The sequence below is a fragment of the Cydia pomonella genome, chromosome 21 (assembly GCF_033807575.1).
Source record: "Cydia pomonella isolate Wapato2018A chromosome 21, ilCydPomo1, whole genome shotgun sequence".
In the NCBI taxonomy this organism is placed as follows: Eukaryota; Metazoa; Arthropoda; class Insecta; order Lepidoptera; family Tortricidae; genus Cydia; species Cydia pomonella.
In genome coordinates this window covers 8,626,218-8,653,476 of record NC_084723.1, presented here as the reverse complement: position 1 = coordinate 8,653,476, position 27,259 = coordinate 8,626,218, and the positions used below count along the sequence as shown (strand labels likewise).

General features: G+C 39.3%; 2 protein-coding genes across 2 annotated transcripts; one reads left to right on the top strand and one right to left on the bottom strand.

Moving 5' to 3' along the window:
* Nucleotides 1-225: 225 nt before the first annotated feature.
* On the top strand, nt 226-11,992 carry LOC133529825 (sideroflexin-1-3). The gene is made up of 9 exons (XM_061867636.1): nt 226-505; nt 2,765-2,933; nt 4,084-4,238; nt 5,473-5,590; nt 5,847-5,922; nt 7,770-7,858; nt 8,421-8,548; nt 9,233-9,417; nt 10,735-11,992. Exons 2-9 carry the CDS (start codon nt 2,782-2,784, stop codon nt 10,792-10,794), a joined length of 963 nt encoding a protein of 320 aa, XP_061723620.1. The 5' UTR covers nt 226-505; nt 2,765-2,781; the 3' UTR covers nt 10,795-11,992.
* A 331-nt stretch (nt 11,993-12,323) lies between these two features.
* LOC133529821 (zinc finger protein 569-like) lies at nt 12,324-27,193 on the bottom strand. Its single transcript, XM_061867631.1, has 14 exons — nt 26,989-27,193; nt 26,718-26,852; nt 25,608-26,192; nt 24,897-25,030; nt 23,837-23,980; nt 22,021-22,207; nt 21,265-21,398; nt 20,939-21,013; nt 20,534-20,663; nt 18,749-18,885; nt 17,904-18,033; nt 16,949-17,062; nt 16,034-16,147; nt 12,324-14,575 (listed from the first exon to the last, which is right to left on the bottom strand). Exons 1-14 carry the CDS (start codon nt 27,109-27,111, stop codon nt 14,297-14,299), a joined length of 2,421 nt encoding a protein of 806 aa, XP_061723615.1. The 5' UTR covers nt 27,112-27,193; the 3' UTR covers nt 12,324-14,296.
* Nucleotides 27,194-27,259: the final 66 nt, after the last annotated feature.

Genomic DNA, 27,259 nt, shown 5'->3' with positions numbered 1-27,259 from the left:
CAGACTATATTTCATTTTACTTGATCGTGTTCTTATTTTTTTAATTTTGGCAGAAATTATGAAAAATTAATGAAAGAATACTTTTTAAATAAACTCTGCGTATGATGGACCGCAAAACTCCGTTCAGAAATTTGTAATTTCTAGTCACAGGTTATTATATAATTTTAAAGAATATAAACTTTATATAAATATTTACCCTTTATTAATATATGTAAAATAATATAAATATTCCAACTAGCTATCTGATATTATTTTATGTTAAAAACACCCATTTCTACACTAGCGCCATTGTAAACAATGGACCTTCAACTAATGAAAACGAATTGATTTTACGTCATTTTTCGAGCGCTTGTCACGGCGCAACATTTAAACAAGAACCACTGAAAAATTGAAATAGCACCAGAAATAATTAACAAAATGTACCAATACAGTTTATACTAAACAGAAAAATAATATTATACAAATACACAATCGAGCTTATAACATCAAACATAGCAATAAAGGGGTAAGTGTAATTTTATTTTTATTCACCTAAAAAAGCTTTACGCCCATATTGATTTATACTTATTAAGAATAATTTACGTAATACATTGACTAGAACACACGTGAGTAAGTTATTATTTAATTAGGTACAAATTGTGTGTGAAATATCGATCGAAATTTCGTGTTGGTGTTACGCACTGAAAGGAATGATAAGGTTGAGGAACTTGCGGGTCACGGCTTCACTGATAAACTATCTTATTGTTATTTTGATGGGCTCGGAGATAAAACTATGTCCTACAATTACAATTAACGCTTAAGTTTAATAAAATATCGAATTATATAATAACGAAATTATGCCAATGTTAATTATGTTTTATTGAGTTGAATAAAACCAATGGTTTTATTTCACTGAAAGTATTGATGAAATTTATCTACCTGTGTTTATTGACTATCTGTCTATCTGAGTGCAACAAGCAACTTGCTATTTTATCTAAATCCCCGACAAATCGCACAAAATCACTTGTATAGAAACACCTAATATAATATAAATTAATTATCAATTTCTATATTGAGTATAAACGGTATTGACGCTGATTGTACGTATTATCACCTGTCACATGTGAATAATTAATTGTTATTATATATTTTCCAATAATTGTTGTTTTAATTTACCTATACTTACATTGGCAATCAGATAAGTAGCCAACTAGCCAGGCATTAAAATATTTTTATTTAATGAGAGTACAATAATTTTAAATACTGGATTAACATTTGCTTAGGTGTCTAAATTAAATTACCTATCCAACACTTTCCTAAACCATTGAAATATTAAGTAGTTTCCTAATTGTAATGTGCGATAGCAGGTAAATAAATACGCATGCTAATAAACCAAAACCAAGGCAGAATAGCAAGTGCCGAAAATATTCCGCAAACCTTACTGCCCGCCCCACAGCGGTGCACGGCTACCAGTGTTGGCCGAACGTTAATTAGAATTGAACCGTAAACTATAACCGTCCCTTTTAATTTGTAATGGTTAATGTCAATTCTAATTAACGTTCGGGCAATAGGTACTGACGGCTACCCTACATTCGATGTTTCCATAGATCTCACATGGTTCGCATACGCTGCATCATGTATCACAGTGGGGAACCCACTCTCACGTTTGTTAGAAGTCGTACAATCAGCAAAAGGAGCAGCAAAATTATTTTAGACGCATAATTATTACGCTTATCACAACATTTGTGATATTATTTTGTCTCTAAATTTCTCACCTAGGTGTGATAAGATGACGTACGTACTATACATAAGTTGTATCGTGCCATTTCACGTCCCATAAGCTAAACCGATATGCCCATGCCAGCACGACAATATTGATAAGAATGATAAAAGAACACGGGCATGTGCAGATAATTTTGAACATAACGCCCGCCTAGCCTAACTAATTTTGCTGCTATACAGGTTCAAACAATCATAATTACGAAATTTCGTCTTGTTACTTGACGTATATTTGTACAGTACAAAAAAAACAATCCGTCAAATAGTATACCTTAACTCGGTACAATAAAGTTTAATTCAGCTGTAATATTGGTAGGCTTGCATTGTTTGCATACTCGAAGTAGTTTACTTTTTTACCATTAGAACATCTTTAATTCATTCTAATTAAGTAACAATTATTTACAATGAATTAATGACGTTTTTCAGAATTCATTAGTCGGTTATCGAAAGAGCAAAGTTCGTTGGCATTGTGTAGGCAAAAATACTAGCCCAGACGACCCGGGACGAGACAGACAGTCTTGGCGAAAAATTACGAGGCAAGCCGACCCCAAATGATGGGATTATGGCTAGGAAAAGAAAAGAAGATGTCTCGAATTGACAGTCATTTTTTGATTTAGGTTAAAACTAAATAAACTAACCAAGATAATGTGATGTTACTTTGCGAAAGTGGATGGAATTTAAGTCTGGACGATGGTACCAAGCTACTTAAGAAATTAGTGTAAGAAGTTGCACAAGTTGCCTTGTTATCACTTATCATTTCAACAGAATAGTAAGATCGTCGACACAAGTAATGACTATATTGTGAGCCTTATCGTAAAGTCACAAGAGCTATCAATGGTCACTTAATGAGTGGCTGTTAGTCTATTATGTCGATATGTTCGTAGTACCTACAAGTCGAGACGTTTACTTAGATACCTAAATATAATTATTTCTTTTACAACTTAAAAGCACCTCGAGACACCCTTTTGTGCTGTGACTTAACTAAAAACCCTTGCTTTTGTTTCAGCACCAAACCTAGTCACAATGTCCAAGCAAATAGACCTATCCGGGTCCCGATATGACCAGAACACATATATCGGCCGCGCGAAGCATTTCTTCATGCTCACGAACCCGCTCAACGTTTTTGCCACGCCCGCACAGTTAGACGAAGCCAAAAAAATCGTTTCAGATTTTAAGTAAGTATTCTCAGTTAGTTAGCCGTTGTATTTCCTCTTTAAAGTCATAAAATTTGTGCATAAAAAAAAGAAGTCATATTAAGAATTTCAAACCTTCAAGAAAAGAGCGTACTCCCATCTTAAATGCCGGCAACGCACTTACAACCCCTCTGGTGTTGCAGGTGTCCATGGGCGGCGGTAATCGCTTACCATCAGGTGATCCGTCTGCTCGTTTGCCTCCTCTATCATAAAAAAAGGATGATTTTTACCGAATGATATCTATGCGTGCCCTATAAAGGGTTAAGCTGCGCACCAAATATTCATTGATTGTGTAAATCATGTGGCAAATCTAAAACAAATTTATACTTCGAATTTGACAGCTAATGTAGATGGTGGTGTACGTCTCTGTTCATTATGCAGTAATTTCAAAATGGACAATCCGTGACCAAAAAACATACGGTGCAGTACAATACCATCTACTTCAGCTGCAGACAATTAGTGTAAAATCAGTAAAATGGCGCATTACACAGAATTACGCAACATATTATCTAACACCTAATCTAATCTAATGTAACACCTCTGGAGTTGCAGGCGTCCATAGGCTAAAGGTGACTGCTTACCATCAGGCAGGCCGTATGCTTTTTTGCCACCTTAGAGAAAATTACAATCAAAATACAAAAAAAAAACATATATAAAGGGCTCCTGTCCTTGACTATTTAAAGAGTAACGACCAGATGTTTAAAATCGATGACCCCACTACGTACACACCTGTGTTTGTTTGTATAATGGTGATAGTAATGACGATCATTGTTAGCTGCATATGTCAACAGTTAAGTGTAACTTGTTTATTAAACATCATTGTCGCTCCTTTAAAGGGTTATGGGTATAGGGTTAACAGTATAGGGTCGGCAACGCGCATGTAACACCTCTGGAGTTGCAGGCGTCCATAGGCTGTGGTGACTGCATACCATCAGGCGGGCCGTATGCTTGTTTGCCACCGTCGTGGTATAAAAAAAATAGCCATCCAACCAAAGACGAAAAAATGACTTCTTATGCTATGAAAACGATTGGCTAGACTTCTTTCTCTTCCTGGTTAATTTCATTTGTCAGTGACAGGTTATCTTCCTAAATATGTACTAAGATTAAAAAATCAAACTGCTCATTTTAACAGAAAATCAAGGAGGATGCCGCCAGGAATGACCGAAGACAAGCTTTGGTCGATGAAGTACTTGGTCGACAGCGCATATCATCCCGACACGGGCGAGAAAATGTTCGTGCTAGGCCGGATGGCCGCCCAGGCGCCTATGAATACACTCATCACTGGTTGTAAGTAACATTTTAGTTCCTTTCCCTTTAAAAAAGTATGTTCTATCAATAGCTTCATAGCAGTGTTGGCCGAAACGTCAATTGCAATTAACGTTCGGTCAACACTTCTTCTTCTTCCTCGCGTTGTCCCGGCATTTGCCACGGCTCATGGGAGCCTGGGGTCCGCTTGACAACTAATCCTAAGATTTGGCGTAGGCACTAGTTTTTACGAAAGCGACTGCCATCAGACCTTCCAACCCAGAGGATAAACTAGGCCTTGTTGGGATTAGTCCGGTTTCCTCACGATGTTTTCCTTCACCGAAAAGCGACTGGTAAATATCAAATGATATTTCGTACATAAGTTCCGAAAAACTCATTGGTACGAGCCGGGGTTTGAACCCGCGACCTCCGGATTGCAAGTCGCACGCTCTTACCGCTAGGCCACCAGCGCTTCAACACTGCTACATAGTATTTCGAACATTTGACAAGCTGTGATTGGTGAAGTACTTACGACAGCGTACTCAGTACTGGCAAGAAAATGTTCGTGCCCGGATAGCTGTCCAGCAATGAAAATCAAAGTTCGTCAATTGCTGGAATTTCTTTCTGTCACTTTAATTACGTCTTAGTGAGAGTAAAAGAGAAAGATCCCCGCGATTTGCGAATTTCAGTTTTCGCGGTAGACTCCAGGTACTTATACACTAACTGGCTGTGACATGTTTGCCCAAATTTCGTACCTGCGAGTACTTAAAAAAGTTACTTGGAGGTAGTCGGCTTATGATGACGATGAAGCATGACAGCTCACACCCATAATACCAGTATCGCCGCGATAAAATCAAAATTACGCTCCCATTTAAATACGGCATTCTGAAATAATATTGAATTGAGAGCATAACATCGATTGTATGGGGGCGCCGGGTTCTTTGTGGCTCTTATAAGGCGTGAATTCAGGGGGCCTACCGTGAAATTCACAAATTGCGGGGATTTTTCTCTTTTATTCTCACTAGGGCGTAATTGGAGTGACAGAGAAAAATGCCCGCAACTGACGAACTTCGATTTTTGCGGTAGGCCTCCTGCTCCTTCTCCTAACGCAGCTCGCTGAGGGAACGGCTGGCGTTTAGAAGAATTACTAGAAAAAGCTTCAAGACTGCTATTTAAATTTTATGATTTAAAAAAGCACTCGACTTTTCAAAACTGCTGATCCCACTGCATTTTAACTACTTAAGTTTAAGTCCACGAATCTTTACGTTGATTGCAGGCATGATCACATTCTACAAGACAAACGCGGCAACCATGTTTTGGCAGTGGGTCAATCAGACGTTCAACGCTCTCGTCAATTACACCAACCGCTCAGGCACCGCGCCCATCTCCAAATCGTAAGTCGTACACACTTCCAATCCCATTCAAATATTCTGCCATGCAAACCTGGTTTAGTCCTTGCTCTTGGCCTGCAGAAATGAAGGGGGGTTACCCCTCGCCTACACTAAGGACATAGCTTTCCTTTGGTGTCTCGTTACCATTATGAAGCTGGCTACTGGACTAGTTAAGTCACCTGTCTAAAATAATCCATTAGCTAAGCAAAGAATACATCAAATATATACAATACAACCTTACCGTGTAATTTCTTTTCAGACAACTCTTGGCATCATACTGCGCTGCTTGCGGTGGTGCCATGGGTACTGCGTACTTCCTCAATGCCAAAGCCAAGGTAAGGAATGAACTATACTATACTATTACTCCCGCACCTCTTTGGACGAGCGATTCAGTCAAGTTTTACATTTGTTGAAGAGTTCTTCCGCGTCTTCAAAAACTATTCATTTGATGAGACCGTAACCTAATACCGCACCTACCCATAAGCATGGTATGAAATAGAACTTCGAAATTTAAAATAGGTTAGAAATTTGTTCAAATTATGTTTTAAACTCAACGCCTATTTAGCTAAGGAGTTGTAAATAAGGTTGAAAACTTTGAACGACAAACATCTGATGTGCATCATATGATGACGTTAGGCTCTGTGTTCAAGTATACAGTCTTGCCAGCTGTTTAATCATTTGATCACGCGCTGATTGCACTGATAATTACTATGTGTTATGCATTATTTCCTTATGCATTACAATGCTATTTTAGAAGTACAAATATGGAATAAGTATCTAGTTTTAGATAGGTATAAAAGTAACAATGGCGCTTACGCATTCTATTACCTACACTAGATAAATGAATTTCTTAACAAATGAAGACCCTATTATATGTGAAGAAACATATTTTATCGAATTTGTTCTCGAGAATGCGATTACAAACTGAATAACAGTCATTACACTCATACAACGATTTACTTGATATCAACTAAAAACAGTAAAAATACTCAAGATTTATCACATAACTATATTTAATCATAAATTCCTACCAAAATACCCAGTGGAACAGGAAAAACACATTTGCGTGTTATCATTTATCGTGGAAATTATCACCGGACGTTATCAGTAAACATATGACGACAGGAGGTGTGTCGACTGTTTACATATTTACTCTACTCGTCAGTCGTGCCTCCGAACTATTTTAACAGCGTCGCTGAAAATAAATGTTTTTACACGTTTTGAGATACGTCAAACTTCAATATCATCGTATCAACTTGAACAAAAGCTTCTTCGTGGATGCCTTCCCAAGTTCTCACCCTCCTTTAATCGAGTCGGTCCTTTAGTAATCGTGGCCTAAACGCATTTGTTTCGGTCCTCAGCTTTATGATGAGACTGTTAGTATATCGTTTTACAGAGAAACTGCAGCTTTTAATTTGTAATGACACATAATCCACCACATTTTCTTCAAGATCTAAATTTGTATAAATATTTACGAGACATCATGATACATCTCCCTTGCCCCGTTATAAGTTATCGCTCAGAAATGAATGACTAAAAAAATTTGTACCTGACCCAGGCTGGCCATCAGGGTTTAGCTGGGATTACAAGCGGGGAAACCCTGGATTAATCGGATGATGAAGTTGACGTCACAAAAGAACTTAATCGTGTTTGATCAATAATCTAACCATTGGTTACTTTACACTAGTGCTCTAATCACTTAGGAACGAAAGGCTAATATTTACTTGTCATGATCTTAAAATTATTAGTCTTTTTGTCATCATTGCAATAGGTTAAGTTGTTAAATTTATAAAACAGTTCCGTTATTTAGAAACTGACGGACAACTCACCCAAACCGATAAAGGTAGGAACAAAACGGTTAGTTATAATATTATATACACCTCGGATACTTTTTGCTGAAATGGCGAAAGGTATTTTGTATTAGTATAGGTATTATATATTTATCTCTTAGAAGAAAGTTGGTAAAAAGTGTTCTGCAAAAGGTTAAAGCGTAAAGGATTCTTTGAAATTCAATCCCTATGGGATAATATAGGTATATAAGCAGGTATAAGGGTTTGAAAGAGTTTAGCTACTTTTACGCGGTCAATTTCGCTGGTGAAGGCTATTTTATTGATAATAAAACGCGCATAATTATTTTATTATATTTGTAATCCTGTTTATTTTATTTTTTTCCGACGCATAGCAAATGAAGAACCCCGTGTTCGCGGCGCTGGTGCCGTTCGCCGCAGTGTGCGGTGCTAATTTCATCAACATCCCCATGATGAGGAGTAGGTGTGTATACGATAGTGTAATCTAACTGACTTACCGCGAAACGTTAACGGCCTCTCTATTGCTCTTGCATATTCGAGCGGTAAAGACACAAATAGACGGACGAACGTAGTGGTTCGCGGTTCCTGCTGTAAACCCTCTGGTCAGTACTCAGTGGTCAGCACATCCGGGTTACTGGATAATATCAGAGATTTTAATTTAAGGAGCCGAACCTATCTATTAAGAGACGGCGCGAGGCTTTAAACCTAAAGAAAATCTTCTATAGTAGTGAGGAAGCTAATAATGCCTGAGAGAACTATCACTTAAACGATAAAAAAACGGGAGGTGACAGCTCCCACCCTGTTTTCATCTACGAATATCGTACTTAATACTACTTATAAACAAAAACGTAGATATATATTTATTTTGCAATCAAATATTATTAACCCCGGGTAATTATGATTTCAAAAATATCTTTATAATTGATATAGTCGTTACACAGAACCCAGTCCCACATCCCTCGATACTCATCTTCCTTTTGAGACAGTCATCACTATTATATATTCTATGTAAATATATGTTTTAGTGAGTTGATAGACGGCACACCAATTTTCACCGCGGAGGGGTATCCGGTGGGCAACTCCACACGCGCGGCGCAGTACGGCATCGGTCTCGTGTGCATATCCCGAGTCATCATGGCACTTCCTGGCATGAGTGAGTTTAATTATTCCAAGTTTCTTTACAAGGAAAGGAAGGTCTACGGCCCTAGATTTGAACCCTGAGGTACCCCCGAGGGAATATCATATTGGTAAAAAAATTAAAGGCCCGATCGTTACAAATTGTGTTGATCTTTAAGATTGTTTACAAAATTTATAAGATAGGTCAAAATGAATCTTCCGTCTTTAGCTTGCTTAAAAGCATAATAATTGTTAAGGTTAAGGGTTTCAAAGGCTTTAAATAAGTCTTCGTATCTGATGTAATCGGTCATATCTGTTCCTGAATCATCATACCTGTTCCTGGCATGAGTTGGTAAGTAAAAAATTACACGCTAGTTAAATTCTTCAGGGGAAAAAACTATAGCCCGAGATTTGATACCTGGGGTACCCCGAAGAATTTTCATATTGTTAAAGAAATTAAAAGGTCTGTCGTTTCAAATTTAAGTAAGATCTAATAAACTTTCCGCCCGATTTTGGTAAGAGTCCTAAAAGTAAACTCAGTATTGAGGGTGTCAAACGTTTCAAGGAATTTTTCGCATATGACGTGATCGTAATACGATTACATGCGACTTTGAATAAATAAATTTTGCTGCTTTTAGCACTCTCGTGCTTAGCGCCCCTTCTTTATAAAACAAAGAGGTCCTCCTAACCGGATCGTAACATGAATATCTTCATGTTCCAGCCCTAACGCCGCTCCTGACAAATTACGCGCGCTCCAAGGGGCTCTTCTGCCGCTACCCGCGCGGCGTGCTGCCCTTCCAGATGGGGCTGGTGGGGCTCTGTGTCGTGTTCGCGACCCCACTGTGCTGCGCGCTCTTCAAGCAGAGGGCGTCCATCTCCGTGGACAGTCTGGAGCCGGAAGTGCAGGTATGAGGGACAATTACAGATAGGGCTGGTCCCTACTGCCCTTCCAGACGGGGCTGGAGATGGGGGCATGTGCAAAAAGTAAGGAACGGGCGGTGCCCCGAAATTCTTCGTGCTTGCGTCCTTTTTTTTTATACCACGACGGTGGCAAGCAAGCATACGGCCCGCCTGATGGTAAGCAGTCACCGTAGCCTATGGACGCCTGCAACTCCAGATGTGTTACATGCGCGTTGCCGACCCTTTAAAAATCTGTACACTCCTTTTTTGAAGAACCTCATACTGTAGACCCTCGGAAAAACCTCGGCAGGTAGCTCCTTCCACAACCGGAGCGTGCGCGGGAGGAAGTTCCTCTTAAACCGCACAGTGCGTGACCATTTAGGTTCTAGGGTGTGAGGATGAACACCCTGCCGACGGCGGGCGGTGCGGTGATAGAAAGTAGCCGTGGGTATCATGTCAAACAATTCTTCAGAGCACAGCCCATTGTACAAGCGGTAGAACACACATAAGGAGGCAAAGTCTCTCCTTAGACTTAAAGGTTCAATACCGCTTGTGAGTTTGGGATCGTCGACGATTCGTACAGCACGTCTTTGAACTGAGTCGAAGGGACCAAGCTGGCATCCAGGTGCTCCTGCCCAAAGGTGACAGCAATACTCCATATGGGGTCTCACTAAATGACCCCATAGCCATTGGTCCTACTACTAAATGGTCCATTTATAATCATTAAAACCCAATGCCGGAGATGCCAAATGGGTGGTTTAAGATTTATAAGAATTCGCTGTTAATATTTCCGCTCAGTACCGAATCGTCTATGTAGCAAAATGTCCAACGATGTAAATTGACCAAGAAGCGACGTCCTATAAGCATTTTGTCCCATTAGCATAATACATAACGCAGGACATCAAAATAGCAGTTAGCTTTTGGACAATTTAAACATTGGACATTTTACTTCGGGGACTGTTACGCGAATTGGGCATTTTATAATTAAGACATCTGCACACAATGGACGATTTACATAATTGATCAGATGCTTTGTAGACCATCTAAAGTTGTGGTCATTTTGTTTCATAGACGATTCGGTCCTGAGCGAATATTTCGCATTATTAATCTAATGTCCCGCCGAGTTCCTTACCGGTCCCATATTGGGATACCCTTCTACAATTTAGGCCCTCCTAAGTTTATTTAAATCTTCTCGGGTCAGAGGTGTAGGGTTAGAGCCGGCGTAGCTTTATTTGACGTTCATAGGCGCATTGTAATATGCCTACTTGAAAAACAAACTATCTCCTTTATCTTTAATGTTTAAAGTACTTTTTTCTTTTTCAGAAAATTGCGAAGGCGAAATTCCCAAAAGCAAAAGAAGTGTTTTTCAACAAGGGACTCTAAAGCTTATTCATAAGAATAGCTACGCTGAAGTAAATTATTCCAGTAGTTTGATTATTTTCCAAAAACAGCATTCCTATCGTGACGTAATATTTTTTTAAGTTTATTATTTTTTAATTTATAACTATATTGTTTGTTACAGCCGTTTTTTTACGGTTTATAATTTTGTTATTGCTATTTTTATAGTTGTTTTTATAATTATAGGCAATATTTTATCTCGAGCATAGGAAATAATTATGGCAATAATATTGTTTATAAATTGCAAGTGATAATCGAGGAAAAGTACTTTTATTTGTTACCTCGTTATATTTAGATAGCTCAATTTTTGTTGGTTGTGATATCATTTTGATTTCAGTGTCAAAAATCGGGATGTATCTCACTCAGATTGATTCAATCTGATCCCATATTTTTTTGCATTTATGACCTTGGAATAAATTCCTCGGTCGATCTTTATTACATTCCATAAATTAGGCTCTAAGTTTCTTAGAATTTATTATCCCGATTTTGTGGCAATACGAATTACACTAACTGAAATAAAAGAATCGGCTAATGGTCAACACAAGAGGCATATTGCAAAGGAAACCAATTTTTAATTAGAATTTTTAGAAACTGTAAAACAATGAAAACGTTTCATTTTGTAAGGAAATCCCCTAACAGGCGGACCCGTTTTAATGGCTCTCAAGTGTAGTAATCACACAGGGGTTTGGTGGACGCTTGGTAGTCACAAAAAATATACGCGAGTTTTTTGAGCTTATTATATGTGTATTTTAATTCAATTCAATCAAGAAATCAAATTTATGAAAATACACGAAATAATTTAGTTCAAACTTTTACTTGCATATTTAATTAATAATTTGAATTTGACAGACAACCTTGTTGTAAAACAGCGGGATTGCTTCAAATATCACTGCCATCGCGAACTATTGTTTAAGACTCGTCAATTGATAGTTAGGCGCCATGGCACACTGCGTCTGAACCACACGTCGACGTGCGAACGGGATGTCGCTATAATACGCGCATAGCGTTGTCTCGCTCAAACTTCGAGGCGAGGTGCGAATTGGATGCAGTGATGCAGTTTGCCATGCGTCTTATAAGTTATAATCTCAGACAATAATGGAATGGAAAAGGACGAAGTGTCCTACTCGATGTTGACATTTGAACCTAAATTTATTGGAGATAGAAATAAATATTGACAGTTGGCTATTTGGATTATTATTTACACGCCCTTTTTGTGTTTTGAACGTTAATTCTATCCCTAAATAGTAAATTCTTTATTACAAAATAATACAAGAATTCATTGATTGTAAAGTGTGTGACCTATTCTAGTGAAGCAGTGATTCGGCGAACATTCGTGATGGCGTCTCTTTCGTTTTCCTTGGGTAGCGAGAGACGCCATCACGAATATTCGCCGAATCCCGATATGTGAAGAATACAAGTTTGACATTTGAAATTTGAAGTAGATGGCACTTTACGACTTTACTTTAGTGGTAAGTATCGCAAATGGGATTTACACTAAGTAAGAAATTAAACCATTTATCTGTATAATTATAGTATATTTAGAATAAAATTACTAAGGCAATGATAATCAATTGAATACAAGACTTAGTTCATAGCTGCTGACAGCACTTACCATAATTTCCTCTCAACGACACAAACACTCGTATTAATATATATTTACAAAAGGCATATATCTTATTGAACATACAACGCTTCATTCTCATGGCAATATTGCGCCTGGCAACTTGTCTCACGTTAGCATCATATTGCCATGGAAATATAGCTTATTTACAAAATGCCCAAAAATAATACTCAAAAAAATGCTTATGGTACGGGGTTTTTATTGTTTCCCATAAAGGTTTAAGACATAATGTATTGTTTGTCCGCATTTTCGTTAGTCATACAAACTTCGTTTGCGATCCTGTACATCGGACCGCAAAAAGCTCGCATAACCTTTTCGACGCCGTGTCAAACACAAAAGCTGTCACTCAGACGCCACGTCACCGAAGTGTCAAAATTGAAATTGAACTTTGTGTATATGTGCGTAGGTCTATGTTGCTCTGTGGTCTGTGACGCATTATTCCGTCTTTGGCGTTCGATCTGCGGTTCGGATACATCCGTCGTTGGCGTCAGGTTAAAACGGTTCGTGGATGGCTTGCTAGCGAATAATTCCTTAGTTCTGAGGTTTCTAGAAAGCGTGACTCAAAAAATATGCGACAGTCCCTTAATCATAAAATTTGTCAAACAGGGACTTGACTGTTGGTATTTAACCCTTTTTCAGGCCGCACCAATCGGTTTTCCCAAAAAAATCGAAAATTTTCCAATGAATCCGGCTTTAATGATTATTCTGAAAACAAGTCACATTTCCAGAAAGTGCAATCTAATTTGAACCTTAAATCAGTATGTTAAAGTTGAAATTCTATTGGCGGATATGTGGTCGATAAATCGTACAATGCCTAAAAAAGAGTTAAAGTAAGAGTTTCGGAAACCGGCCTCTGAATATATCATGTCAAAAAGTTTCGTAATGCTCATCTAAACACAAAAGAAACCGTCTCATATAATTTTTGCTATTATTTTATATTTCATAAACGTGATGCAAGGAATAACCATTATGCATTAGCATTTTAATCACGGTAACTTTCAGATAATATGGAAGTTGCATTATCATATAGCCGATTTGTCTAAAGAAATAAAAAGTGTATCATTGACTCATTGTTGCATTCACACTGTTGGGCGTACTGAAACGTTTACTATCTCAATTTAACAAATAGCTGCCTCTAATTAGCATCCAGTTTGACATTCTTTTGACTACAATTAGTTTGCTAGGTGTGGACCTTGGAGGATTTAACAACCAGAGTCGTCTTTAAGAGCTTACCCCTCTGTCGAAAACCCCAGAAGAAAACCCAATGGTCATATCGACATGGATATGGATATATGTAAACGTCAGTCGTTTATCTGAGGTGACTGTTTTGTACGTTACATACATTTGGCGTGCCCCTCCCCCGCAAACATCGCAGACTGTTTAGTACAAAAAATTACGGACAAGGCGTCTCCAGTTGTTAAATTTTCCAAGGTGTGGACATAATGTGCTCACGTTATTAGTTCTTTGACAGCTTATGCTCCTTCGCCGTTTCTTCCCACGGTTTGTATGGTATTTTAAAATCTATATAATAATAATAATTCAGCCTATATACGTCCCACTCCTGGGCACAGGCCTCCTCTCATGCGCGAGAGGGCTCGGGCTATAGTCCCCATGCTAGCCCAATGCGGATTGGGGACTTCACATACACCTTTGAATTTCTTCGCAGATGCATGCAGGTTTCTTCACGAGGTTTTCCTTCACCGAAAAGCTAGTGGTAAATATCAAATGATATTTCGTACATAAGTTCCGAAAAACTCATTGGTACGAGCCAGGATTTGAACCCGCGACCTCCGGATTGAAAGTCGGACGTCATATCCACTCTACCACCACCGCTTCTATATATGTTTAGTAAATTACTTACGATGTTCATTCGTCAGTATAGCTAATAAAAGCGTTTAAATAGTCTCCCTGCGTCTCTAACAGCAACTTATGCTGGGGCAACATCGCGGTAGCCATGGTATTGACATTAACGGAGCTCACGGGGCCAAGAATGGGTTCCTCCTTGCGTCGTTTCCTGTTCTTCTTCTCCCACGGTTTGTACGGGATCTTGAGGTGGACGGTCTGTATGTGCAGCTTGACGGCGGTGGACTGGGTGAAGCGGCGGTTGCAGTGCTGGCACTGGTAGCGTTTCTCGCCGGTGTGGACCTGGTGTTATTACAAGTGTGATTATGATATGGAAATATATACTAACTAGATCTATGGTAAGAAATTACGCGGTATTTATTTTACTGGAGAGCCTGCCAAATAAATAGCTATTTCAACCATTGATGGTATATAGGATCCTATAGATGTGCTATGCGCGTGCGCCAGTGAGGTACAGCACATAAGTACTACGATAAAATTAAAAACACGTTTTAACATAACTGACAACATACCAAGAAAAACCTACGTAATTTGGTCAGGTTATTTGTTGCCCACCATAAGCCATACTAAGTTTACGGTAAGGAATAAAAAAATGAGGCCGTGACAAGGACAAACAATAATAGCGCTTTCTCTGCCACTTTTACTGAAAGTTCCATAAGAGCATCTCGTTCGGTCATCTCCCGGCTCTACGATTTCATCTCTATACGTATTGTACCTCTTAGATTGATATTATAAGCCTTATATATGATAATTGCTCAAAGAAATGGAGCCTTTACGTAACCAAGGTGACATCATTAATCATATAGGTACTATCAATCATATCGACGACATGTCTGGGCTAGTGGGTAGTGACCCTGCCTATGAAACCGATGGTCCCGGATTCAAATCCTGGTAAGGTAATTTGTGTGATGAGCACAGATATTTGTTCCAGAGTCATGGGCGTTTTCTGTGTATTTAAGTATTTATACACATTTATACTCGTATATTACATATGTCGTTGTCTAAGTACCCACAACACAAGCCTTATTGAGCTTACTGTGGGACTTACTCAATTTGTGTGTTAATGTCCTATAATATTTATATATACTCCAATCGAAGCGTATATAATGTATGGAAATGATCACGTGAATTTTCCGTCGCCTCTATTATTATGACCCTTTTATTATGTCTTTATCAGTGTTAACAAAATACGGTTGGACCCGGGTACGTCCTTAAACTACGTCCACAAGAGAGGTATGGGCACTGTGAATATCATCTCGCTTTGTGTGGTAGGGCACAGCACAGCGGATGTCATTGCAGATCTAGAGCAGAGCTCAACTGGGGAAGTACCTCCACCTTACAGAAAACCGCAGCCAAATAACACTAGACCCTACTCATAGTGTGATGTTCAATGGCGCGTATGTGGTCGATAAATCGTACTATGCCTGGAAAAGGGTTAAGAGAGAGACAGAGGGCTGTCAAAAACCCGAGAAGAAAACCCAATGGTCATATGTTGTCCTGCCGGTGAGTAAGGTTGCCAAAGCTCAAAGAGGGTGCGTAATGTTAGGGTCGGCAACGCGCATGTAATTCCTCTGGAGTTGCAGGGGTACCTAAGCTACGGAGACCGCTTACCATCAGGCGGGCCGTATGTTTGTTTGCCACCGACATAGTATAACGTGACACAGGAAGTTTGGAAACTCTTGAACTATAAGAAAATGGTTCATTAGTTTCATTACTCATTACTAGTTATAGATGACTAACCACTAGATGGCGGTCTCGGTTGCTGGGCATGCTGAAGCGGCGGTCGCAGTGCGGGCACTCGTACGGCTTCTCGTTCGTGTGCGTGCGCATGTGCACCATCAGGTTCGCGTATTGCTGTAACCAATTATGAAACATCGTATTATAAGCGAGGCTCGGAACCGGTTTTAGAAATAACGGTAAATACCGGGTTATTTCGGTATTACTCCATAAGAACTTTATTGTAACGTAAATAAACTGGTTTATTCGACGAGCGACGAGACGGCCGGCCGGCCCGGTGGTGTGCCGAGTAAACATCGGAAGAAACCAGTTTTTATTGTTCTAAACCGGTTAATCTGAGAACTTTATGGAAATGCTTTCTTAAAAACGGGTTTAAAAATAACTGTTTTACGAACGGAACCGAAATTAAGAGGTTTTGTGCCAAGTATGTACATGGTAAGTGGCCTATGTCCGTAAATGGACATCCAATAGAACTTAAATTGTTATAAATTATTTCGCAATATTCAATATTATTTATATAAAAAAACAAAACCCAATAATTACAAAATAATATAATTTAATTAGATTAAGAGAATTAATGAAAAACGTTAATAGTTTTAAATGCTTTTATAATTATTCGTGCATGTGTGTATCTTTTTCTAATGGAAATAAAAGGCTGAAATAATAAATAATAATAATGTACATGGTAACGGTTTGGAAATGTACCCGGTTTCCAAGCCTTGATTATAAGGAAGTGATACTGAAATTTAAAGAGTTTTATCGACGTTTCATAATAAAGAAAAATGAAATGTTATATGAAAGTATATAGGCAATTAAATGCAATATTTCACTAACAAAATAGTAATTTACTTATTTTTCGTATAATATATGTCGTAGGATATCTTTTGGTAATGGAATTGTATTTCATGTGCAACACACCTTGGTAGTGTGTCCGCAGACATCGCACATGTACCGCTTGAGGAACTCTGCTCCCGGGTGTTGCTCAGCATAATGCTTCCGAGCTTGCACGTCGTTGGCCATATGTTCACCACACTATAGTTAGAAAACATTCGATTTTACAATGAGAACATAAAACAGTCTATTTTATCAGAGGCAAAGGCCGATAGTCAGCCTAATCTAAGTTGGCAGCGATTTTGACAGAGCAGCTTGTACAAGTGTTAAGTAAACGTCATAATTTCATAGAAGTTTGACGTTTAAAATATCACATGCATTGTCTAGCCTGTCAAAATCGTTGCCAACTTATCTTGGTCTGACTCTACAAGTTATTCAGTTATTACTAGATAATGATTTCGTTGTTAGTTATATAATAAGATAATTATAAAAGTGCTACTTTTCGTTGGTGTCTAATGGACAAAGACTATAGTATTACGTCTTATGCGAAGACGCGCTCCTCAATTCTCAGAATCAAAAAACAACCTTATAATTTTATAGTATTATAAAATAGAGTTTTTCAGTCGAGTACCGTGTTTAGGCAACGAAGTTTGCTGAGTTGCCTAATTAAGGTACGAGATTGAAAAGCTTTATTATATCACCATTGTATACAGTGCTTTTTCTACGAGACATCTAAAATGATAAATTTTTTACTATTAAACCTAAATAATTAATGAAAGTTGGTAAGGATCTCAGTAGACAAAAATGTAGAACAAAATACATAAATGCGCGACTTCGCGAGACCCCGCGCCTGATTAGTCTTTTCTATGAGAGCGCAGCGGTACGTGTTTGGTATTTTTTTAATAGTTGACTACAGCGTATCGAAATGAATCTTATAGTTGACCGGGATGAAAAGTACGCATTTATAGTTTGGTATACGAAATCTTAATTCAACCATTACAGTCGAGTAGAACAAAATAATTGCAAGCGAGGGGGTTGTTACCAGATCGCAGCTGGTGGAGGTGACGGTCCCGTTGTTGAGCACCTCGGACTTCAGTACCGAGGACCGCGGCCGGCCGCGCCTGCGGGAGCCTTCCGCGCCGCCCGAGCGCCGGTTGGGCTTCACTATGGACCTGAACATCAAATAATAAAAATATTCAAACTTACTTTTTTTAACCTTTTGACCGCAAAAGACGTCATATGACGTGAGCGGCTACAGCCCAATATCAACCTTCATGCGTACCGACAAGGTTCACGATTACGCGCCGCGTACGATAGGCGTGACGTTCAAAAGGTTAAACACGGTAATCTATCAACATCAAGTAGGTGACTTGACCATGAGTGCGTGACGTCATAAAGTGCAGTTTCATATAAATAACATTGTGACTAATTGTTTTGTCAGTTCAAAAGAGGAAACTGATATGACTAGTAGGCGGGTACCCTATTGCATATGTGAAGCTCAACCAGAAATATATAATCATTATCAAGAGGGCGCTGTTATTCTCATGTATAGGGTGACAGATCAGTTTAGTATGAAAAAAATAGTTCCAATGAAATTCCGCAATATGGCGCGTGATCATTATATTACTGGTCAGGCTTCAGTGTGTGTTTACAGGCATTCGATATTTGAACTTTCTCTTCTCGTACTATCAACATAAAAAAGAAATTTGTTATATATTAAAGTGAACACAAAAATGATGCTAGTGTGGACACTAAAATATATTCATAGGAATAGTACAACCACTACAAATAGTACTAATGCAAATCCGAACATTCGATAATTCATCTATAGGAATTGCCAGTTATCAATTGTCACATTGTGAAAAATGGTACAAGAAGTATTCTTACAGATTGGTGGTGGCGTGTTTGTTGGAGCTGCCTAGATGTGTAGCGAAAGCCGCCTCGTTGAGGAACTGTATGTTGCAATCGGCACAGAATAACGGGTCTTGCGGGTTTGCTATGCTTGAGTCCATTATGTCCCGCTCCTAGAACATATTTATTTAATTTATTTTTATATTATAATTTCAAAATAGTTATACAGCATAACAGTTGTCGCGCACAGCGCGATTCGCCATGTAAAAGTCGGTATGTATCAACATCAGTAATGTCAATCTATATTTTGAGCTGTGGTAACACCACTCTTGCTTTAGACTAACTTTCGCTTGTTGGTATGTGGGTAGAAAGATGGCGAAAAGGTTGTGCCGCGGAAACGAGGAGAGAGATGAGCAGATTTCGTGGTCGTAAGACAAGTTAGGAGCTACGAGCTTCTAGGCGGCTTGTACCCCATAGAGAACACCTCAGGTGAGTGTTTGCTTTGCCATTTTATTGTGTCGACCTAAACGTGCATCATAAGGTGGAAAGATGAGGAGACGGTTATAGCATATCGTTCTTTCCGTGAGTAGTAGTCCAATCTTGCAGTGCACAGCACACTTGGTAGTCGAGGACATTGGACTGGGAAGCCCCGGGCTCCCATGTATTAGAGGTGTGTCCGGGAACACACGGGCACGGTCGACTAAGTTGGAGCAACCGAGGCGAGACTATGGGGAAGGTGGAGGTCTCCGGGGGGGGGGGGGGGGGGGGGGGGGGGGGGGGGGGGCATAGCTCCCCTGTCCGGCTAAGTGACTAATGTAATGTAATGTAAATGTACGAAATATGATAAGAGTGAGAGTGTTTAGACCGGAGCAAGTCGACCGTTGCCCAACTGGAGGTGCATAGCCATTAATTATCATGAGATTTCCTCTTGCAGTGAAATGTGTGGCTTAGCAGCCACACAAAGGGTAAAGAGATGGAAAGGCACCAATGAAGATCATGTATGTGAGTGGCACAGCCACACGAGAGAGGCAAGACCTCATCGTATCTGTATACACATAAATTAGTAGAATGGATTAAAAGTGGTCGACTCATCTTTCCATTCTCGTGATAATAAATAAAAGTGTAATATATATATATATATGAATTCATGTCGTCCAATTGTATAATGTGAACCCAGCATTTAGTATTTCATACATACATTATTTAGGAAAGACGACAACAGTATTACACAAAGTCACTATAAAACTATAAACAAAATTTAGAAGGTAACAAAATATGTGAACAATAATATCATCATAGACATCGGCTGTTTTTAGCAGCTTACCACACTAAACATATAACAATAACATACAAACTATTAAAAGACGTACATCCATCTTCTCGCAGAACTTCATCATGCGCTCCAGCAAATAAAATACGCTCGGGCGCTGATGTTAGGAGCGCATTCAGGAGGGGCAAAGAGCAAACAAGAGGGGATTTTCAGCGAGACACGGTTCGCGATATAGGCCATAGAATCTCGAATTTATTGAAATATAGAACATAGTAAGACATCAATTTGTTGTCCACATGGTATGACAATTATTGCAAGTATTCAGTATGATAAAAACATCGTTTAAGTTTGGACAATCATTTCAACTCTCCAAACCGTCACCTTACATGGCGATCCTGCCAATGAAACAGTCGGTCGTACACGCCTACACGGTCAACTTCAAACGATTGTATCCAAACACAAACATTGCAATAAAAACAACATAATCTATTGAGTGAAAAAGAGAACGTGTCATGCATTGGAGTGGGATAATATTCTGTTATAACACCAACCTCAGTACTGTGAGCAAGTTGTTTATGGCAATACAGGCCGTTTTCACTGACGAAGCTATGACCGCACAGGTTGCAAATATTGGTGGATGGGTGCTTTATCCTGATGTGAGTGAGGCGAGTGGACGCTTTCCTGTTAAAAAAGTTTGATTGAGCACAATTAGAGCATTCTGCATACAAAATTTAGAGTCAAATTGTAGTAAACATCTCAGTTTTTCCCGCTTTTTAGAGGAAAGCGACTACGAACAGAGAACCCACCGAGCGGGTTGCCGGCACTCAATGTGTTAAAAAGTATTTATACTCTTCCGACGTATTGGTATGATGGAAAGGGACAAACGATGATTAGCGGCATCGTAACTTTAGTACACGTTTATGAATAAGGGGGTATGTGTATGCGAATGTACTTACTTGAATTCTTTTTCGCAATGCGGACACTGGTATGTGACATTTTTATGCCAACGATAGTGCATATGCGCTTGACCCCTGTAAAAAAAGTAATATTTAGAAACATAGGCAATAAGACGCATTAGAATTTAAGTGTATATAACTGCAAAGGTTATGAAATGCACATGACTTATTATTATTTGTTTTAATAACAATTCGATGCAATAATACTTGAAAGCGATGTGTGATGATCATAGTTAGCTATATTGGAAATACTAGCGCGGCGACTTGAAGTAAAACTTTCACATATCACACGAGTATGTTTTATTTCAAGGTTTGTTGGAACTTACTTGTTGAAGCAGACGAACTTGCAGATCTGACAGGAGTATTTAAAGAGGTGCGTAATGTTCATATGCCGGTACACTTTACGTGGAGACTTGAAGTGTAATTTGCACATATCGCAGGAGTATGCTCCCGCATAGGCCTGTGAAGCAGTTTTTGATTAAATTTGCTTCATATTGATAGACTTAATAATTATAACTTAAGTTAGTAAAGTAAGTAATTAGGTAGTTAAGGAAGTATAAACACATATTATGTGTAGAAATTTATAATCTTTTGCCAACCGGATCGACATATATCTTTCGAGCAACACAGGAAGGGAGACGGCATTCATACTATTTCCCCTCTGCCAAAGCAGTGGCACAACTGTGCCTATGGCGGTGCATGTTGTGACTCGTCCGTACACAAAAAGAAATCGATGTGTGCAAGATTTGTCTTTGACGTGTATAATTTTCTATGTATTTGCGTCGTCATTACAGTAGTGAGTGAGAAGTGTGACTGTGTGCACGTTTCCCCCCGCAAAAAATGGCAGAGAGATTTGTACAGTAAGATATCGCTTAGGCTCCTCCCTTCCGACGTGTCGGAAGCCGGTGTTGCTCGAAGCATAATATCAGTACCGAAATTTCTTGGTTCTAAAGGAGTGAATTTTCATGAGAATGAGACTGATCCGTATTTTTTTTTAACTTTTAGTCGTAAAACGTCATAGATTTTTTTGTACAGGGAACAGCGCCACCTAGCGAGCAGTTTGATAACTAAACATAACTCACCGGGTCGTGTTTCCTCATGTGTTTGCTATAAGTGTTGACGGCGCGGAAGCCTCTATAGCACAACTCGCACTTGTACTCGGCCTCTAAGTAGTTCCTCGAGGTTTTGCGTTCCAATATCAGCTCATATTGCTCTTCGTGTTTCACGGGAGAGTAGACCGGGAAGTCGGGGGGTAACTTATTGATCTTCCTGAAATAACAACATAAATAATTTTGGGGAAAACGCGATTTTACTTGGGTTTTTGGCATTTTCGTCGGCATCGGCAACGTGGGTGATGTTACGAATCGATTAAAAGTTATTCATTGACGTCAGCAAAATTCACAACGCAAGTTTCGCCAAAAACATCTACAAACAAATATGGTATCTACATTCTTCATTCCAACATGATATGCTGCCTTTAGAGAGTAAATAGATTAAAATGCGAAAATGATTGTTGAGTGTGCATTGAACATTTTAGAAGGCCATTGACTACCCATGGATTAGACTGTAGAATTTTCTTTGCAATATATTTTCAGTTCAATACTCTCTTGGCTGTTTCTTAGTAAATGTAGGATACCGATTCATGAGGTGTGAATTGATAGACAGTGGTCCTTGAGTGATTGGCGTAGTAATAATTTATATAAGGTACTAAAGGATAATTTCGAAAACTTGTTTCGTCAGACGACGCCCTTAACGCGCTTGCCGCCCTTGGAGCTTAGCTATGTGTGCCGCGACTCATCCCAGTTGGCGTCCTTCCTCGCTGCAGACGTAGCGTTAGCTGTAGTGTCAGGTAGGAAGTGTCTACGGTACCTGACAGGTCGGATAGTGACGACGCCCTTAACGCGCTTGCCGCCCTTGGAGCTTAGCTATGTGTGTCGCGACTCATCCCAGTTGGCGTCCTTCCTCGCTGCAGACGTAGCGTTAGCTGTAGTGTCAGGTAGGAAGTGTCTACGGTACCTGACAGGTCGGATAGTGACGACGCCCTTAACGCGCTTGCCGCCCTTGGAGCTTAGCTATGTGTGCCGCGACTCATCCCAGTTGGCGTCCTTCCTCGCTGCAGACGTAGCGTTAGCTGTAGTGTCAGGTAGGAAGTGTCTACGGTACCTGACAGGTCGGATAGTGACGACGCCCTTAACGCGCTTGCCGCCCTTGGAGCTTAGCTATGTGTGCCGCGACTCATCCCAGTTGGCGTCCTTCCTCGCTGCAGACGTAGCGTTAGCTGTAGTGTCAGGTAGGAAGTGTCTACGGTACCTGACAGGTCGGATAGTGACGACGCCCTTAACGCGCTTGCCGCCCTTGGAGCTTAGCTATGTGTGCCGCGACTCATCCCAGTTGGCGTCCTTCCTCGCTGCAGACGTAGCGTTAGCTGTAGTGTCAGGTAGGAAGTGTCTACGGTACCTGACAGGTCGGATAGTGACGACGCCCTTAACGCGCTTGCCGCCCTTGGAGCTTAGCTATGTGTGCCGCGACTCATCCCAGTTGGCGTCCTTCCTCGCTGCAGACGTAGCGTTAGCTGTAGTGTCAGGTAGGAAGTGTCTACGGTACCTGACAGGTCGGATAGTGACGACGCCCTTAACGCGCTTGCCGCCCTTAGAGCTTAGCTATGTGTGCCGCGACTCATCCCAGTTGGCGTCCTTCCTCGCTGCAGACGTAGCGTTAGCTGTAGTGTCAGGTAGGAAGTGTCTACGGTACCTGACAGGTCGGATAGTGACGACGCCCTTAACGCGCTTGCCGCCCTTGGAGCTTAGCTATGTGTGCCGCGACTCATCCCAGTTGGCGTCCTTCCTCGCTGCAGACGTAGCGTTAGCTGTAGTGTCAGGTAGGAAGTGTCTACGGTACCTGACAGGTCGGATAGTGACGACGCCCTTAACGCGCTTGCCGCCCTTGGAGCTCAGCCATTTGGGCCGCGACTCGTACCAGTTGGCGTCCTTCTTCCTGCCTCGTTGCAGATGAGCCCAGATGTAGTGCTGCTTAGCTGACAATCTGTAAAAGCCATACATTGTTGGCAAGTCCAACAGAAACTAAACTTTTTAACAACTAACTCTACTCTATTTGTTGGCTATTTGATTCCATGAAATGTAAACCATATAACAAAAATCACATTTCACCTTATGTGCTTATTGTGCTTTTAATACAATAAAAAATATTATTTGTGACTATCAAGACGTATTCTATTCTTCTCCTCAACTAAACCAGCCACTAAATCTAAATTATAAAAGTAAGAATGGGTGGTAAGAGAACATTGGGGCAAGAAAAACACTTGTAATACTCATATTGTTCCTCTTGCCCCAAGCAAAATAAACCATGTTCAGCATCTTCGGCTTTTCTGGCTAACCCCATTAAAGCTGCCAACAACCTTTGAATACCTTTGACCTACATCCGAAATCGAAATCAGAACCCCTTGCGGGTAAAGCCAGAGAGACGGTGAATGGTAAAATATTTAGGCAAATAATTTGTTTTGTCTTCGAATTTGTTCCTAATTGTATAAAATTACATGTACATGCTACTAATGTTATAAATTACAAAGTATCGGTATCTGATTAGAAAGTCGCTGGTATAAAACAATTAATAAAGTAATTAGCTGGGTCCACACAGAGCGAGCATACGCGCGAGGCAACTTCCTCACGCACAATATGGCCAGCGTAGACGTGGACGATGGTAAGAACTATTAGCTGTAATTTATATTTATGACAAACCTTATGCATGTGATAAATGTTGTTATTCAGTAATAGTGTAATTATATTATTTAGTTCCGATCACAATGCTGTCCTAAAACTACTGTCAGACCTCCCAGTGGGAATTGTCTTAGGACTATATACATGTACCATTTTGTAATCATGCCTGTAAATTATATTGACCTGTATTTGTTTTTTTTTTCTAATAAATAAATAAAACTTACCGGTCAAAGCTGACTTCATTACACTTCTTACACTCATACTTGTACATGTGCTTCTCAGTCGTGTGAGTCTTCAAAAGGTACTCTGTCTTGTAATAGTAGTTGCACAGTTTACACAGGAAGTTGCCACTCACATGCTGAAGCAAATTTGTATTATATATTTAAATTGTAATACAAAAAAATATTTTGAAGTCTGAGTCACAAGCATGTGCAATGTGCATCCGTGGGACACAACACAGATTTAGATCTATAACAAATTCCCTTGGCTTTGACAACGACCAACCCAGAGAAAAATAATATTATCACAAATTAGGTAAGTAAAGTGGACGTCAATAGAACTTGTAAATAATGTAAACAAACCAATTTACCTTTGTTTCTTTGTAATCTCACACTTTTTGTGGACAACTATGATTTTATCAACAGTCTATATCCTTAAACCTTTTATTTATATCAATTACTAGTTAAAATATATGTTAATTATTAATATTTCAATGAAAACATCCATCGTAAAACTTCTAAGTTATATGGCAAATGCTAACAAAATCTGTCATATTTGTTAACATAATTTGCAAGTTCTATTGACATCCACTTTAGTCTTAATGCAGAATATCCATGTTCATCTATCAATAAACATAACTCTCCTTTGTGAATGTAAGTTGGCTTAAGGCTCCAAGCTGCCTGACAGAGAGAATAAGAAATGTAGTGTGTTCTCACCTGATCATGCATTCTCAAATGTGCACTCAGTCTCTGCTGAGTATGATATCCCTTATTGCACACCTCACACCTGAAATTCCCATGACTAAACAGCCTATACACATCCACCGCTGCCTGGGCCTCCTTGTCCGATATAGCCACCATACTGGCATACTCTTCATCTAGGCTTGAGCTTTCTGGTTCTAATTTTTTAGCCTTTCCTTTAGGTTTTTTAGTGGGCGGAGGCTCATCATCGGAATGTTGATCACTAATATTATCATTATTATCAAAGTAATCATCATCATCTTTAACTATTGATATTGATTGTTCTAAATCTTGGTGCTCTATACTTGGTTGCGGCTCTTGCTCTACTTTAACTTCTTGCTGTATTGTTTCATGTTTTTTCGGTATATGTATAACTTGGGTTGTGTATGTACTGTGGTGGATGATTGGTATTATATCACCATAGTATATTCCTAGTCTGCTGGTTCGGGTCCATTGGCTGTGTGCTTCTTCGTAATTTGTCCTATTTATATTTATGTAGGATAGTGAAGGTTTAAGGTCTAAATGTTCCCTATCTATAGCCTCCAGTTTATGTATACTGATCTGTAACAAATAAGAAATTATTAAGTAAGAAATTAAAATCAACATTCTTTACTTAGGCCCCTTTACATATATTATATCATATCATATCATTTATTTCATTGAAATCATGTTCATTTGTACATTTTGGTCTTAAATATAGTTAAGTAGGTACACGATATCCTGCTAGGGTGTACAATTTCGGATATCAGGACATGTAGGGTATTCATTCATTGTTTTGTTTTGTTTTATCATATGATTGGTTTATCTATATTGTCTAATTAATTACACTTTTATTTATTTACCTTATCAGTAATGGTATTTTAAACCACTCTTGCACTAGCATAAAGCTAAAACGGAATTAGTGCACTTGTTTGCAAAAAACAATATCAGGCTAGCCCTGCAGTACTGCAGTCATATTGAAATAGTTTTTCAAACAGGTAAATATGATGCAAGCATTTTTATTTTAACTGACTTTTTGGTCTATCCCTCCTCTATTTTAAACAGTTCCAGTTCTTTTCAACCAACCAGAATATAATTTAGACTGACCTCTTTATTCCTTAGCTGGAGTTCACGCAGCGTAAAATGGGCTCGCTGGCATTTTTTACGAAACTTTACAAAACGTTTCACATACGCTGAACACTCTACACACAAATATTTGGGCAAACCAGAGCAGTCAGCAGTCTGAAAAACATAAAATAATAATTTATAATCACTTCGGAAACAGTATTATCGTTTTCTTCACTCATAAAGATCATTACATAGGAACATTTAAACAAAATCTTAGCGGAAATACCAGAATACCTAGCGAAAAATATACCTTCAGGCCAGATATCAAGTTGAATTCCTCCCGTAACGTGCCAGCATCCATGTTGTACAGGTTAACATTTGTACTAAAACAAACTGTACAAGCTTTCAAGTCGTGCATTTTACGTGCTTTCATTTATTTCTTCGCTATTTATTAAAAATCATTATGATTTTATCAATAAACAACCGCGATCGCATCCGCATCCTTGGTTGACAATTCGAATTCTAATGAATGAAATGAATGACGTACGACGTGCTTGACTGATATATGAACCGAACTGAAT

Excerpts from the sequence above, each read along its gene's own strand:
- LOC133529825 (XM_061867636.1), top strand. The coding sequence starts at position 2,782 with ATGTCCAAGCAAATAGACCTATCCGGGTCCCGATATGACCAGAACACA. Across the intron at positions 5,591-5,846 it reads ACCGCGCCCATCTCCAAATC|ACAACTCTTGGCATCATACT; the intron begins GTAAGTCGTACA and ends ATTTCTTTTCAG. Across the intron at positions 8,549-9,232 it reads CATGGCACTTCCTGGCATGA|CCCTAACGCCGCTCCTGACA; the intron begins GTGAGTTTAATT and ends TTCATGTTCCAG.
- LOC133529821 (XM_061867631.1), bottom strand. The coding sequence starts at position 27,111 with ATGAAAGCACGTAAAATGCACGACTTGAAAGCTTGTACAGTTTGTTTT. Across the intron at positions 23,981-24,896 it reads AATGAAGTCAGCTTTGACCG|ATTGTCAGCTAAGCAGCACT; the intron begins GTAAGTTTTATT and ends TGGCTTTTACAG. Across the intron at positions 20,664-20,938 it reads CATTGCGAAAAAGAATTCAA|GAAAGCGTCCACTCGCCTCA; the intron begins GTAAGTACATTC and ends CTTTTTTAACAG.